The following is an 18,161-nucleotide window of genomic DNA, read 5'->3' as shown; positions in this document are numbered from 1 at the left end:
AAGTAATGCCTGGAAAGCATGCAAATAAATTACATCCTAGCCAAAGATCAGAGAGAGTCAGCAAGGGTGGAGAATATGGGGAACAGGAGCCCCTACATTAAATTGAGATGTCTACTTAAGCTTCTGTTACAGCCAGATTTTGGAGGAAGGAGGATGGGAGGAAATCTGGAGAAAATAAAATTAAGAAATGTCTTTCTATCTCATTAAGATCTTCCCCTGTAGAAGTTTTAGTCAGTTTTCATTTTTTATTTCTTAAGAATATAACAGTAAATCACCCTTGTAATAGTATTCTCTTTATAAATAATTTTAAATTTTTAAGTCACAAGTTAGTTTTATGTCAATCTAAATATTATTCTTTTTGACAATTAGTTTCAACTCTTTTGAGTCCTTTTGTAGTATTCTTGCTTATCTGTTAGTCCCTAACTTATCAACATTCCAGTAAAATTAAACTACTCTTAAGGAAAATATAAATTAAACCATTAAAAATAGTTTTCATTTTAGGCCATTTTTTCTAAAATAAAATACAATAAACATACCAAAGGAGCATATCTTGGTTTTAGAGGCTCAGGAGGCATCTTGCACCGACAGAGACGTTTGATCTTGGGTGATGGTAGTAAAGGCTCACAAGGAGGTAGTGGTGGTTTTTCTCTTAATGGGGGGACTCTACCTGTACCTGTTTTTTCCCCCTTTTCTTTGAATGTAGTCTTTTTGGATGACATTTTGAATTCTCTCTTTAGTTCCAGTGTTTCCTTCTTTGAATCTGCAGATGTGGCATCAAGTTTATATAGTGACTCTTCAGATTCAGCATCTGAACTTTTGAATGTCTCAGGCTTCTTTGAGTCTCTCTTGGAATATTCATCATATTCTGCATCAGTAGACTCTTGTTTCTTGGCATCTTTCTTTGAACCTTTCTTAATTTTCTTTGATTCATACTTATCCTTTGACTCCCAATCCGATTCAGTTTCAGTAGACTCTTCAGATTTCATTGCAGATTTATTTTTGTCTTTTTTTGAAATTCTCTTATCCTTTTTTTCATCTTGTTTACCCTTTTCTGAATTCCATTCAGATTCAGAATCAGCATCAGTGGACACTTCATCCTTCTTGGCATCCTTTTTCTTCTCATCTTTTTTTGAATCTATCTTATCCTTCTTTTCATCTTTCTTCCAATTCGTTGTCTCCAATTCAGACTCAGATTCAGCATCAGTAGACATTTCATCCTTCTTTGTATCCTTTTTCTTGTCATTTTTCTTTGAATCTTTCTTAGCCTTCTTTGACTGTTTCTTTGAATCCTTTGAGTCTGCTGATTCTGCATCAGTAGTCTCTGTGTCTTTTTTTGCATCCCTTTTCTTGTCACTTTTCTTTGAGTCTTTTTTAGCTTTCTTTGGCTCTTTCTTTGCATCCTTTGAGTCTACAGATTCTGCATCAGTAGACTCTGTGTCTTTCTTTGAATCCTTCTTGTCTTTCTTTGTACCTTTCTTGTCTTTCTTTACATCTTTCTTTGCATCTTTTGAGTCTACAGATTCAGCATCAGAGCCCTTTGCATCCTTTTTTGTGTCCTTCTTTGAAGGCTTCTTTGAATTATTCTGAGAGTAATTCTTTAACCACATATCAAGTTTCATGGATTCAGCACCAGACTCCTCTAAATAGAGTATTAAATCCATATTTGAACTATTTTTTGAACAAGTCTGAGATTTGGCATCAGAATTGTTCTGTGAATCCTTAGAATCCTTCTTTGCACATATGAAATCATTATCTGTCTCCTTGGAATTCTTTGACTCTCTCTTATCTTTTTTTGGATACATTGATATTGCCTCAAAATCATTGGATTCTGGGTTTATTTCTAATTTGGACTTTGACTTCTTAGATAGTTCACATGATAATTTTGATGGAGTTTTAACTGCTTTATTTCCTTTTCTAGGTTTCTCATCATTTACTGTTTTAGAATCTGTAGTTGTGTCATGTGGGCTTTTGTTTTCCTTGGCATTTCTCTGTAAAGTTCCTCCTTTTTTGTCATCTCTGGACTTCTTAGATTCTCCATTTTCAGGATAAGCTTTAAGAGTATAAGGATTTCTGAACTGAGCCTGTCTCCTAACTGTTAAGTAAACAGATGGCCTTTGGGAAATTTTTTTTGAAGAATGCCTTATCCTTATATGAGCTGGCTTCTGAATTTCCTCTAATTTTCTTTTTTCATGTCTCTGAAAAGATTAGTTAGAATAATGATAAACATTTTAAATAAGTTATATTTTTTATACTGAAACATGAAAATTGTCTAGCTTTTCATTAACCATCTATTTAAAATGGAAAAAATATTTTCAACATTTTGTGTGTGTTGTAGTATGTGAGATAATTCCATATTAGGAGCCAAATGACTTTCAACCTTAGGATTTTCTCAATGACTTAAATAGGGATTGGAGTAAGCCCACAATGATCCATGATATTTAAGGGCCCCTCCTCACCATTGACAGTGGGCTCCTCTTAAATCCCTATATAGGAGAGATCTTTTGAAACATTTTGTGCACCTTTCATTCTCATGTTAGCTCAGAAATAAGCTGATTCCCTTGAAATTTGTCATGACAATTCTTGTGACAACTGTTTCAGGCCTTACTTAGAGTTTTGCTACTGCTTTCAAGATATCTGAACAAATCAAGAGCCTGAGACACTTGGCATGGGTTCTTTCCCAAAACAAGGACATAAAATGAAATAAATATCGGATCATATTAATTTGTGCAGTGGTAATATAATTTTTTAACTCCCAAACCCAAATCTATCAAATCTGTTACTCATAATGGATACATAAACTAATTTTGCATTTATCTTTTATAGTCATTTCACTATTCAATAGGGACATCACCAGTCAATGAAATAGTGATATAGAATTAAAGGAGGACCATGAAAAGAAGCATGAAACTTGGGTCACTACAGATGTAATGGATGGCATTTGAAGAAATTCTTTGACTGTAACTCTGCTTTGGGTAATGCTTTTAAAACACATTTTGATATCATTAGGAGTGATATCAGATTTCACTTAAATCATAGTAGTTAAAATAATACAAAGTGTAGAATTGGAAAATAGAGAAAGATTTGATGTCTCCTTTCAAACATGTCCATCATCTTCTCTATTTGTAAGCTAGCTTTTCCTTTTCCATATTAATGAGATAATGGTACTTTAAAAAAGTGGTAGAAAGCTTGAATTTCCCAGTATCTAGTATCCTGAGTACCAGATTAAAGAAAATTAAGAGGCTCTGAAACCTCATCAACATTGGCTCATATTCTAAGATTTAGTTAAGATGTTTTGGCAGCTGGTAAACATTTTCTGAGAGATCCCACTAGTTGCAGAATTAGCTTCTGTAGCTTACACAGCCTACTATCTATATAATGTCTTTGAAAAGGAGAATTATGGATAAATAAAAGTTTATTTGAAACAGATGGAGATAATAGTAAATTTAAAAATATCTGCTTCCAATAGGAACTAAAATTCAAACTATATGTTTTTATTTATGTTTATATATTATGTAAGCTTAGATTTAGTTAACAATGACATTTTCAATACTTACAGGAACTGTGATTTGTGATTCTGAAGGTCTTGATCTCTTTTTTCTACCTGGCTGGAGTGGTTTGGGAAATGTCAAAGGAAAATAATCTTGATTCCATATTTTTTTGCTTGATTCACTTACTAAAATGAGTGAGAACAATGAACAATTTGCAGTTAATAGTCAGATTTTCATCAGCACTGAAATATTCTTGAGTAAGAAATACATTGTTTAAATTAAGGTAAATTTAAACTTAAAATATAGCTTTCTCCCTGGAGTCTGTAGTTATTTGCATATCAGGGAAAATAAAAGCTAATTTCCCCATTTAGCACTAAATTATGCATAAGAACACATTTGTAGCTTTATTTTCTGTATTAAACCAGTTTTCACAATTTTGACTTAAGTCATAGTACTTAAAAAATACAAACAATTGGAATGGAAAATAGAGAAAGATTTAATATTTCTTTTCAAACATCTCCATCATCTTCTCTATTTTGTTGTTCTTTAGTCATTTTTGTTCTGTTCAAATGCTATGAATTCTATAGTTCCCATAATAACACAATGAAGAGCATAAAGTAGTCAGTAAAGTCTATTGATTAAATCTAATTATTTATTTTACTGCTCCTCTGACCTTAATGACATCCAAGCCACAGAAATTAGGGTTACATACCCAAATACTGACTTTAGTTCAGAGAATTCTATTTAAAAATGGCATATACACCCTTGAGGGCATCCAGAATAAAGTGATCAAACTAGGTGGATGCTCTAACATCAAAAGAAGAAATGATGAAGTAATTCAGAATAGTTCTCTTAGAGATAAGGAGACTAATGAGACATGTGATCACTATATCAAATACTTAAAGAATTCTTATATGAAAGTGTAGTAGTAATAGTAATAACAGAATAGCTGCAATGCTAACACTTATATAGTGCTTACTATCTGTCAAATAGTAATTTTCACAACCCTTTGAATTAGATAATAATTTTTATAATTGCTTCCATTTTATAGATGTACAAAAATGAAGCATGGAGAGAGGTTAAATTGCTTGCCAAAAATCATAAAGTACAAGAGCTAAGATTCAAAGATATTTTGGATCAAAGTCCATGATTTTAATCACAATGTTAGAAAATTCTATGTATTTCCTAAGGGGAGGATTAGATTCCATGGGTAAAACTTATATCAGTGCAGGCAGATATCAGCTCAATATATAAGGAGACTTTTCCTTAAGTTGTAGCTGTTCAACAAAATGAAATGTCCATTTTCATGATTTTGACTATATATTTTTCTTTACTTTGGGTTTCAGAATTGTGGATTTTAAATAAAAGGAAAACTTATGCAATTGAGGTTGGTTTTTATAATGAGGAAGGAAAAACTATTTCCTTTTAAAATAGCTAGTAAAAAACCTCATCAAGGTTAGAAATATTTTTTAAGATTTAAAAAAAATTAAAGATTTTTATTTATTTTGAGAAAGAGAGAGAGAGAGAGAGAGAAAAAAGAGCACAAGCAGGGGGAGGAGCAGAGGGGAGAAGTAGACTCCCCACTAAGAAGGGAGCCAGATGTGGGACTTGATCATGACCTGAGCTGAAGGTAGGTGCTTAACTGACTGAGCTACCCAGGTGCCCAAGGTCAGAAATATTTTAATCAAACACACATTCCAACACACATACACATACACACACATATATAGGTACTTTTAAATTTTAAGAAAAATATCGGAGTATTTTATGCTCTATTACATTGAATGGAAGATACAAGCTATTTGTCCCTAAAATAATTGTAAATGTAATGTAAATAATATTGAACTTCAAAGACTCAATTCTTACTTGATATGGAATTATCATTTGTTCTGATGTTTACTTCTTGCCTGTTAAAAAAAATCCTCAATTAAAGTCGTGCGGTATTTAAAGATAAGTAATAATAGTAATGTGTCAATAATAATTTATAGTATGATATGATATGATATGATATGATATGATATGATATGATATGTTATGATATAATATAGAACATATACCAGTGATAATGTCTGGTATCAAAAAGACAAAAAATAAGTATTTGTGACGATATGGAAAAGGAAACACTTGAACACTATTGGTAAGAATGTAAACTGCTTCAACTACTGTGGAAAACAGCATGGAAATTTCTCCAAAAACTAAAACTAGAAGTACTGTATGATCCAGCAATTCCACTTTTATGTATTTACCTGAGGAAAATAAAAACATTAATTCAAAAAATATATGAGCCACTATGTTTACTACAGATTTATAATACATAAGATATAGAAGCAACATAACTGTCCATCCATAGATAAATAACTAAAGAAGATGTAATATATATATATATATGAATATTACTCAACCATAAAAAGAATTAAATCTTTTCATTTGCAGCAACATGGATGAACCTAGAGGGTATTATGTAAAGTGAAATAAATCAGATAAAGATATAAAAGCTGCTATATGGTTTTACTTATACTTGGAATAAAAAAAAACAATAAATATATAAACAAAAATAGAAACAGACTCATGGGTACAGAGAACAAGCTAGTGGTTGCCAGAGGGGAAAAAGGTGGCAGGATGAACAAAATAGGTGAAGAGGATTAAGAGGTACAAAATTTCAATTATAAAATAAATAATAGAGATGAAATATATAGCACAGGAAATACAGTGAATAATATTTTAATGATACATATACTGACAGATAACCACACTTACTGAGGTGAGCACTGCACAATGTATATAATTGTTAAATCATTATGTTGTACACCTGAAACTAATATAATATTGTATGTTAAGTATACTTCAATAAAAAAGTAACGTAAATTTTAAAACATGACAAAATACTATATATTTTCTAAGTATTATTCAATATTATAATAGTTTGCATTATAAACATTGATGATTAGATAACAAAATACATTAATTAAATTTGTATTATGGCTAACAATAATAATGATATTGTTAATAAGCCTTCAATAATAATACTTCAATGAATTTTTTAGTATAGTTGATGCAATGTTGCATTAGTTTTAATTGTACAACATAGTGATTCAACAAGTTTACACATTGTGTTACATTCACTACTATCCCAATACATTGCTGCTACAATATAACTATATTCCTTATGCTATGCCTTTTATTCCCATGAATGTCAACTATCAGTTCCCTGCATTTATAGGTCTTATTCTGTTTTTGCTTGTCAACTTTTTTTTTTTTTTTGAGATTCCACTTACAAATGAAACTATATGGTATTTCACTTTCTCAGCCCGATTTATTTCACTTAGCATAACAGCCTTAAGGTCAATCCATGCTGTCTAAAATGGAAAGATCTTATTCTTTGCAATAAGAATTAGATTATACTTTCTATATTATGGTGGCATAATATTCCACTGTGTGTGTGTGTGTGTGTGTGCGCGCGCATATGTGCACCTGTGTTCTTTTCTTTTTTTGTATATACTTTTTATTGGAGTTCAATTTGTCAACATATAGCATAACATCCAGTGCTCATCCCATCAAGTGCCCCCCTCAGTGCCCATCACCCAGTCACCCCAACCCCCTACCCACCTCCTTTCCACCATCCCTTGTTGGTTTCCCAGAGTTAGATGTCTCATGTTCTGTCACCCTCTCTTGATATTTTCCACTCATTTTCTGTCCTTTCCCCTTTATTCCCTTTCACTATTTTTTATATTCCTCAAGTAAATGAGAGCATATAATGTTTATCCTTCTCTGATTGACTTACTTCACTTAGCATAATACCCTACAGTTCCATCCACGTTGAAGCAAATGGTGGGTATTTGTCATTTCTAATGGCTGAGTAATATTCCATTGTATACATAGACCACAGCTTCTTTATCCATTCATTTTCGATGGACACTGAAGCTCCTTCCACAGTTTGGCTATTTTGGACATTGCTGCCATAAACATTGGGGTGCAGGTGTCCCGGCGTTTCATTGCATCTGTATCTTTGGGGTAAATCCCCAGCAGTGCAATTCCTGGGCCGTAGGGATCTATTTTTAACTCTTTGAGGAACCTCCACACAGTTTTCCAGAGTGGCTGCACCAGTTCACATTCCCACCAACAGTGCAAGAGGGTTCCCCTTTCTCCACATCCTCTCCAACATTTGTGGTTTCCGGCCTTGTTAATTTTCCCCATTCTCACTGGTGTGAGGTGGTATCTCATTGTGGTTTTGATTTGTATTTCCCTGATGGCCAGTGATACGGAGCATTTTCTCATGTGCATGCTGGCCATGTCTATGTCTTCCTCTGGACAGCTAAATGTAAATGAATATAACTGGACCACCTATTAATGGGAAACACAAAAATAAACTCATAATGGACTAAAACCCTATATTTGAGACATGAAACACTTAAAATCCTAGAAGAAAACCCAGGAAAAATGTCTGTGACATCAACTATAACAAAATTTGTCTATACATGTTTCCTAAGGCAAAAGGAACAAAATCAAAAGTGCACTATTGAGACTTCATCAAAATAAAAAGATTTTGCACAGGAAAAGAAACTATTAACAAAACCGAAAGACAACCTACTAAATGGGAGAAGACAAATGCAAATGATATATCTGATAAAAGTTTAATATTCAAAATATATAAAGAACTTATACAGCTTAATACCAAACAAAACCCACAAGCAATCTGATTAAAAAATGGGCAGAAGACCTGAATAGACATTTTTCTAAAGAAGACATTCAGATGAGCAATAGATACATCAAATGATATTCAACATCACTAATAGTGAAATGCAAATCAAAACCAATCACTGAAATATTATCCTACAGCCTTTAAAGTGGCTAAAACACAAGAAATAAAATTTGAAAAGGGAGAATGTGGAGAAAAAGGAACCCTTCCTTATACATTCTTGGTGAGAATGTAAATTGGTATAGCCATGATAAGAGTATGGAAGTTCCTCAGAAAATTAAAAATTAAAATACCATATGAGCTAATAATTCCACTACTGGGTATTTACAAAAAGAAATAAAAATATTAATTCTCAAAGATAGATGTGCATTTGTTTATGCAGCAGCATTTATAATAGCCAAGATATAGAAGCCAACTAATTGCCAATGAATACATCAGTGGATAAAGAACACAGGCACAGGGGGTGGGACAAGATGGCAGAGGAGTAGAGTCCCCAAGTCCCCTGTCCCCACCAACTAACCTAGATAAATTTCAAATCATCTTGAAAAACTATGGGTTCGACCTGATATTTAAAGAATGAACAGCTGGAATGCTACAGAGAGGAGTTTGCACTTCTAACAAGTACAACTAGTTTTAAGCCACTCTGTACTGAGTAAAATGACTAGAAAGAAGAACTCACCACAAAAGAAAGATCAGAAACAGTATTCTCTCCCACAGAGTTACAAAAGATGGAGTACAATTTGCTGTCAAAACCAATTCAGAAGCACAATTATAAAGCTACTGATGGCTCTGGCAAAAAAAGCTTTATGCTTTTTGAATCCTTTATGGATTCAAGAGACTTCATGAATGCAGAATTTAGAAAGAATCAGGCCGAAATAAAAATCAGTTGAATGAGAAGCAATCCAAATTGGAAATCCTAATGACAAGGGTTAATGAGGTAGAAGAACGAGTGAACGACATAGAAAACAAGTTGATGGCAAGGAAGGAAGCTGAGGAAAAAAGAAAAACGATTAAAAGACCACGAGGAAAGGTTAAGGGAAATAAATGACATCCTCAGAAGGAAAAATCTACATTTAATTGGGGTTCCAGAGGATGCCTAAAGGTACAGAGGACCAGAAATCATATTTGAACAAATCATAGGTGAGAACTTCCCTAACTTGAGGAGAGAAACAGGCATTCAGATCCAGGAGATAGAGAGATTCCCCCCTAAAATCAATAAAATCCGTTCAACACTTAAACATTTAAGAGTAGAACTTGCAAATTCCAAAGATAAAGTGAAGATCCTTAAAACAACAAGAGACAAGAAATGCCTAACTTTTATTGGGAGAAATATTAGATTAACAGCAGACCTCTCCACAAAGACCTGCCAGGCCAAAAAAGGCTGGGAGAATATATTCAGGGTCCTAAATGAAAGAAACTTCAGCCAAGAATACTTTATCCAAGGCTCTCATTCAGAATAGAAGGAGAGATAAAAACTTCCAATAGGCAGAAACTGAAAGAATATGTGACCACCAAACCAGCTCTGCAAGAACTATTGACTCTGGAAAAGAAAGAGGAAGCCCAAAGAAATAAGCCACAAAAAAAAGGGACTGAGTAGGTATTACGATGACACTAAATTCATCTTTCAATAGGAACTCTGAACGTGAATGGGCTTAATGATCCCATCAAAAGATGCAGGTTTTCAGACTGGATAGAAAAGCAAGACCCATCCATTTGCTGTCTACAAAAGACTCATTTGAGACCTATGGGCACCTCCAGACTAAAAATGAAAGGTTGAAGAACAATTTACCATTCAAATGGTCCTCAAAAGAAAGCAGGGGTAGTAATCCTCATATCAGATAAATCAAAGATTATCCCGAAGACCGTAGTAAGAGATGAAGAGAGACACTATATCATAATTAAAGGATCTATCCAACAAGAGGATCTAACAATCATGAATATTTATGACCCTAATGTGGGAGCTGACAAGTATATCAATCAATTAATAACCAAAGTCAAGACATAGATAATAAACGCTTATACTGGGAGACTTCAACATGGCACTTTCTGGAAACAACAGATCTTCGAAGCACAACATCTCCAAAGAAGCAAGAGCTTTAAACGATACACTGAACCAGATGGATTTCACACATATTTACAAAACTTTACATGTAAACACAACTGAATACATATTTTTCTCAAGTGCACATGGAAATTTTTACAGATTAGACCACATATTGCATCACAAATCAGGTCTTAACTGATACCAAAAGAATGGGATTGTCCCCTGCATATTTTCAGACCATAATGCTTTGAAACTTGAACTCAATCACAAGAAGGAATTTGGAAGCAATTCAAACACGTGAAGGTTAAAGAGCATCCTGATATAAGATGAAAGGGTCAACCAGGATATTACAGAAGAATTAAAAAGATTCATTGAAACTAATGAGAATGAAGATGCAACTCTTCAAAATCTTTAGGATACAGCCAAAGAAGTCCTGAGAGAGAAAGACATGGCAATGCAAGCATCCCTCAAAAAATTGGAAAAAAAAACTCAAATACACAAGGAAACCTTGCACCTAAAGGAACTAGAGAAAGAGCAACAAATAAAACCTACACCCAGCAGAAGAAGAGAGTTTATAAAGATTCGAGCAGAAATCAATGAAATAGAGACCAAAAGAACTGTAGAACAGAACAACAAAACCAGGAGTTGGTTCATTGAAATAATTAGTAATATAAATAAATCATTAGCCAGCCTTATTAAAAACCAAAGAGAAAGACTCTAATTAATAAAATCAGGAATAAAAAAGGAGAGATCACCACCAATACCAAGGAAATACAAATGATTTAAAAAACATATAAGAGCAGCTGTATTCCAATAAATTGGGCAATATAGAAGAAATGGATGCATTTCTGGAAAACCACAAATTACCAAAACTGGAACAGGAAGAAATAGAAAACCTGAACAGGCTGATAACCAGGGAGGAAATTGAAGCAGTCATCAAAACCTCCAAAACACCAAATTCCAGGGCCAGATGGCTTCCAAGGGGAATCCTATCAAACATTTAAAGAAGAAACAATACCTATTCTACTAGAGCTGTTCTGAAAGATAGAAACAGATGGAATACTTCCACTTGTTCTATCACCTTAATTCTAAAACCAAAGACCCCACCAAAAAGGATAATTATAGACCAATGTCCCTGATGAACACAGATGCAAACATTCTCAACAAGATACTAGCCAATAGGATAAATTGGGCAATTTATTCACCATGTCCAAGTGGGATTTATACCCAGGATGCAAGGCTGGTTCAACACATGTAAAGCAATCAATGTGATAGATAATATCAACAAGAGAAAAAACAAGGACCATATGATCCTCTCAATAGATGCAGAGAATGCATTTGACAAAATACAGCATCCATTCCTGATCAAAACTCTTCAGGGTGTAGGGATAGAGGGAACATTCCTCAGCATCTTAAAAGCCATCTATGAAAAGCCCACAGCAAATATCATTCTCAATGGGGAAACACTGGGAGCCTTTCCCTTAAGATCAGGAACAAGACAGGAATGTCCACTCTCACCACTGCTTTTCAACATAGTACTAGATGTCCTAGGCTCACCAATAAGACAACAAAAAGAAATAAAAGACATTAAAATTGGCCAAGTAGAAGACAAACTCTCCGCCTTTGCAAATGACATGACAATGTACATAGAAAACCCAAGAGAGTCTACCCAAAGATTGCTAGAACTCATACAGCAATTTGGCAATGTGTCAGGATACAAAATCAATGCCCAGAAATCAGTGGCATTTCTATACACTAACGATAAGACTGAAGAAAGAGAAATTAAGGAATCAATCCCATTTACTTTTGTGCCCAAAAGCATCATATACCTAGGAATAAACCTAACCAAAGAGGGAAAGGATCTATACCCTAAAAAGCACAGAACACTTCTGAAAGAAATTGAAGAAGACACAAAGAGATGGAAAAATATTCCTTGTTCTTCGATTGGAAGAATTAATATTGTGAAAATGTCTATTCTACCCAGGGCAATTTACAAGTTTAATGCAATCCCTATCAAAATACCATGGACCTTCTTCAGATAGTTGGAACAAATCATCTTAAAATTTGTGTGGAATCAGAAAAGACCCCGAATAGCCAGGGGAATATTGAAAAAGAAAACCAGAGCCGGGGGCACCACAATGCCAGATTTCAATTTGTACTACAAAGCTGTGATCATCAAGATAGTGTGGTTCTGGCAGAAAAACAGACACATAGATCAATGGAACAGAATAGAGAATACAGAAATGGTCCTTCAACTCTATTCAACTAATATTCGACAAAGCAGGAAAAGCTATCCGCTGGAAAACGTACCATCTCTTCAATAAATGGTGCTGGGAAAATTGGACAGCCATGTGCAAAAGAATGAAACTAGATCATTCTCTTAAACCATACACAAAGATAAACTCAAAATAGATGAAAGATCTAAATGTGAGACATGAATCCCTCAAAATCCTAGAGGAGAACACAGGCAACACCCTTTTTGAACTTGGTCACAGCAACTTCTTGCAAGATACGTCTATGAAGGTAAGGGGAAAAAGCAAAAATGAATTATTGGAAATTCATCAAGATACAAAGCTTCTGTACAGGAAAAGAAACAGTCAACAAAAATCAAAGACAACCTACAGGATGGGAGAAGATATTTGCAAATAACCTATCAGATAAAGGGCTAGTATCCAAGATCTATAAAGAACTTATTAAACTCAACAGCAAAGAAACAAACAATCCAATCATGAAATGGGCAAAAGACATGAACAGAAATTTCACCAAAGAAGACATACACATGTTCAACAAACACATGACAAAATGCTCTGCTTCCCTTGCCATTAGGGAAATCAAAATCAAAATCACAATGAGATACCACCTCTTACAGTGAGAATGGTGAAAATTAACAAGACAGGAAACAACAATTTTGGAGAGGATGTGGGGAAAGGGGAACCCTCTTGCACTGTTTGTGGGAATGTGAACTGGTACCGCCACTCTTGGAAACTGTGTGGAGGTTCCTCAAAGAGTTAAAAATAGATCTGCCCTACGACCCAGCAATTGCACTGCTGGAGATTTACCTCAAAGATATAGATGCAGTGAAATAAATGGCAGGACACCTGCACCCTGAGGTTTATAGCAGCAATGTCCACAATAGCCAATCTGTGGAAGGTTCCTCGATGTCCATTGAAAGATAAAGATGTGATGTGTATATATATATATATATATATATATATATATATATATATATATATATATTTGGCAATGTGTATATATATATATACACACACACATATATGTACATATATATATTTACATACACACACAATGGAATATTACTCAGTCATTAGAGACAACAAATACCCACCATTTGCTTCAATGTTGATAGAACAGGAGGGTATTATGCTGAGTGACGTAAGTCAACTGCAGAAAGACAAACATTATATGGTCTCATTCATTCGGGGAATATAAAAAAAATTACTGAAAGGGAATCAAGGGGAAAGGAGAGAAAATGAGTGGGAAATATCGGAGAGTGTGACAGAACATGAGAGACTCCTAACTCGGAAACGAACAGGGGGTAGTGGAAAGGAAGGTGGGCAGGGGGATGGGGTTACTGGGTGACGGGCACTGATGGGGGCACTTTACGGGATGAGCAGCGGGTGTTATGCTATATGTTGGCAAACTGAACTCCAATAAAATATATATACCAAAAAAAGTAAAAAAAAAAAAAAGTAAAGATATGGTGTATCTTGAAATCTGGAATTGAGGTATCTCTAGTTTTCTTATTTTTTTTCCTCAAGACTGCTTTGGCTATTTGGAGTCTTTTAATAGTTTCATAGAAATTTTATTATTATTTGTCTAGCACTGTGAAAAATGTTGGCATTTTGTTAGGGATTTGCTTAATCTTTAGATTGTTTTGGGGAGTATGTACATTATAACAATGTTGGTTCTCCATTAGTATAAAATATCTTCCCATTTGTTTGTGTCATCTTCATTATCTTTCATCAGTGTTTTCTAGATTTCAGAGTACAGTCTTCCAACTCCTTAATTAAGTTCATTTTTACAGATTTTATAATTTGGGGTGCAATTGCAAATTATGTATTTTTCTTAATATCTCTTCCTACTACTTTGTTATTAGGGTGTAGAAATACTACTGATTTATTGGTATCAATTTTGTAACCTGCAACTTTACTAAATATATTTATCAGTTCTAGTAGGTTTTTTTGATGGAATCTTTTAGATTTGTATTCTAAATTCATATCATTTCCAAATAGTGAAAGTTTAACATCTTTACCAATATGAAAGCCTCCTATTTCTTTTACTTGCATGATTGCTGTGGATAAGACTTCGGTACTATGCTGAATAAAATGGTGAAGTTAGACATCTCTGTCTTCTTTCTGATTTTGAGCAAAAGCTGTTAGTTTTTCACCTTTGAGTATGATGTTAGCTGTGTACTTTTCATATATGGTTTTTATTACGTTGAGATATGTTCCCTCTAAACCCCCTTTCTTGAGAGTTTTTATCATGATTGTATGTTGTATTCTGTCAGAGGAGGTTTTTTTTGCATATATTGAAATGACAATATGATTTTTTTCTTTGTTTTGTTGTAGTGTGTTATGTTGACTGATTGACCAATATTAGACCACCCTTGCATAACCAAAATAAATCTAATTTGATTGTGGTGGGTGATCTTATAATGTATTTTTGTATACAGTTTGCTAATATTTTGGGGGGAGGTTTTGTTTCTGTGTTCATTAGGTAAATTGACATGTATTTTTCTTTTTAAAAATGTATTTGGTTTTGGTATTAGTGTAATTCTAGTGTGGTAGAATGTATTTGGATATTTTTCTCCTTTTTCTATTTTTTAAGAATATTTTTAGAATAATAGTGAAAGGGAATATAAGGGAAGGGAGAAGAAATGTGTGGGAAATATCAGAAAGGGAGACAGAACGTAAAGACTGCTAACTCTGGGAAATGAACTAGGGGTGGTGGAAGGGGAGAAGGGCGGGAGGTGGGAGTGAATGGGTGACGGGCACTGGGGGTTATTCTGTATGTTAGTAAATTGAACACCAATAAAAAATAAATTAAAAAAAATATTTTTAGAATAAATCTTCTTTATTTAATTTTTTAAAGATTTTATTTATTTATTTATTTATTTATTTATTTATTTATTTATTTATTTATTTATGATAGACACACACACACACACACAGAGGCAGAGACACAGGCAGAGGGAGAAGCAGGCCCCATGTAGGAGGCCCGACATGGGACTCGATCCCAGGATTCCAGGATCATGCCCTGGGATGAAGGCAGGCGCTTAAACTGCTGAGCCACCCAGGCTGACCAGAATAAATCTTCTTTAAATGTTTCATATAATTCACCTGTGAAACCATTTGGTCCAGGATTTTTATTTTTTTTATATTTTTTAGTTTATTGCTCAATTTCATTACTAATAATTGGTCTGTTCAGTTTTACTATTTATTCCTGATTCAGTTTTCAAAGATTGTTTCTAGAAATTTATCCACGTCTTCTAGGTTGTCTATTCGTTGATACACAAATTTTTGTATTATTCACTTATAATTATTTGTATTCCTCTTGTGTCATTTATTATTTCTCCTCTCATTTTTAATTTTATTAATTTGGGTACCTTACCTTTTTTTCTTGATGAGTCTGGCTAAGGATATATCAAATTTGTTTATCTTTTCAAAGAATCAGCTCATGTTTTCATTGATACTTTTTTCTATTGGCCTTTTAGTCTCTATGCATTTATTTCCCTTGACCTTTATTATTTCCTTCCTTTTACTCACCTTGGCCTTTTTGTTCTTGTTTTTCTAGTTCCTTTATATGTTAGGTTAGATTGTTTATGTGAGATTTTACTCCTTTGTTTAGATAGGCCTATATCCCAATATATTTCTTTTTTTTTATTGGTATATCCCAATATATTTCTTACTTAGAAGTGATTTTACTGTGTCCCAAAGATTTTGCATTTTCATTCTCATTTGTCTACATTTATTTATTTTTCATTTCTTCTTTGACTGCTTTATTAACACATTGATTTTTTAGTGTCATATTGTTTTGCCTCCATTTGTTTCTGTTTGTGGCCTATTCTACTCTTTTTTTCTTATGATAGATTTCTAGTTTCATACTGCTGTGATTAGAAAAGATGCATGGTATTATTTTAATCTTCTTAAATTTATTGAGGCTTGTTTTATGGTCTACCATGCGATTTATTCTGGGTAACATTCCATGTGGACTTGAAAAGAATGAATATACTATTGTTTTTGGATGGAATGTTCTATATACACCTCTTATGTTGATGTTGTCCAATGTGTCATTCAAAGACATTGTTGATTTTCTGCCTCGATGATCTATCCATTGATGTAAGTGGATTGTAAAGTCCCTTACTATCATTGTGTTGCTATCAATTTTTCCCTTTATTTCTTTTAATATCTGTTTTATGTATTTAGGTCCTCCAGTGCTGGGTCTGTAGATATTTATAATTGCTATAGTCTCTTGTTAGAGTATCATTATGTAATGTAACATTCTGTAATGCTTTTACCTTTTGTTAGCAGTCTTTGTTTTAAAGTCTATTTTACTATACATAAATAGTCTATTTTTTCTGATTTCAGTATCGCCACCCTGTTTTTTGTTATCCTTCCATTTGCATAGTATATGATTTTGTTTTTATCCCGTCACTTTTAGTCTCTTTATCTATATATGATTTTATTTTTATCCCTTCACTTTTCGTCTCTCGCTTTAAAAAAAAAAGATTTTATTTATCTATTCATGAGAGACACAGAGAGAGAGGGACAGACATAAGTAGAGGGAGAAGCAGGCTCCATGCAGGGAGCCCGATGTGGGACTCAATCCTGGAACCCCAGGATCACGCCCTGAGCAGAAGGCAAACGCTCAACCACTGAGTCACCCAGGCGTCCCTACTTTTAGTCTCTTTATCTATAGATCTGAAGTTTGTCTCTTGTCAGCAGCATATAAGGATGTTGTTATTATTGTTATTTATTTTTATTTTTATTTTTTTATTATTGTTGTTTAATTCATTCCACTCCACCATGTCTTTGATTAAATCATTCAGGCCATTTATTTTTAATTATTGTTATGTACCTATTTTCATTTTGTTAATTGTTGACTGTTTTGTAATTCTTCTTTATTCCTTTCTTCTTCTCTTGCTCTCTTTCTTTTTAATTCCTAGTTTTTATAGTGTTATTTTTAACTTTATTTTTTATATATCTATTGTAGGTTTTGGGTTTCTGTTTGCCATGATATTCATATATAACATCATATGTAAATAGCATTCTGTATTAAATACATTGTCATTTAAGTTCAAAAAACATTTTAAAATTTTATTTCTTTATTTTTCCCTTCTTTTTTACTCCTTCCTCTATGTTTTATATATATGTACATAGTTATATATATAATCATTTATATATTATATATAGTCTTTTTACATCTTTTTATTAATAATTTTCTTATGTCTAATTAGGGTCATTTTTTTCACTTAAAAAGTCCCTTTATCGGGATCCCTGGGTGGCGCAGCGGTTTAGCGCCTGGCTTTGGCTCAGGGCATGATCCTGGAGACCCGGGATCGAATCCCACGTCGGGCTCCCGGTGCATGGAGCCTGCTTCTCCCTCTGCCTATGTCTCTGCCTCTCTCTCTCTCTCTGTGTGTGACTATCATAAATAAATAAAAAAAAATAAAAAAAGTCCCTTTATCATTTTTTATGTAACCGGCATAGTGGTGATAGACTCTTTTAGTTTTGTTTATCTAGGAAATTATTTATCTCTCCATCAAAGCTGAAAAATCCTGTCAGGTAGAGCATTCTTGGTTGTAGATATTTCCTTTCAGCATTTTGTATATATCATTCAAAATGGCATTCCCTTCTGGCCTGTAAAGATTCTGCTGAAGGCTTATGAGTCTTCCTTATAGGCAACTTTTAGT

General features: G+C 33.6%; 1 protein-coding gene across 7 annotated transcripts in view; it reads right to left on the bottom strand.

Annotated features, from left to right (window-relative positions):
* Nucleotides 1-18,161, bottom strand: part of CYLC1 (cylicin 1) — a 134,759-nt gene that overhangs the window by 39,489 nt on the left and 77,109 nt on the right. For all 7 annotated transcript variants that reach the window (XR_004813018.2, XR_007409410.1, XM_049107596.1 and 4 more), the window contains 3 exons: nt 5,355-5,395; nt 3,555-3,673; nt 537-2,195 (listed from right to left, as the gene is read on the bottom strand). Coding sequence is in view for 5 of the 7 variants with exons in the window: in XM_049107596.1 (XP_048963553.1) it covers nt 537-2,195; nt 3,555-3,673; nt 5,355-5,395 (1,819 nt within the window). In the remaining 2 variants the exon portion in view is untranslated. The remainder of the gene's footprint in view (nt 1-536; nt 2,196-3,554; nt 3,674-5,354; nt 5,396-18,161) is intronic.

The sequence above is a fragment of the Canis lupus genome, chromosome X, assembly GCF_003254725.2.
Source record: "Canis lupus dingo isolate Sandy chromosome X, ASM325472v2, whole genome shotgun sequence".
In the NCBI taxonomy this organism is placed as follows: domain Eukaryota; kingdom Metazoa; phylum Chordata; class Mammalia; order Carnivora; family Canidae; genus Canis; species Canis lupus.
This window is presented reverse-complemented; position numbering and strand designations above follow the sequence as displayed.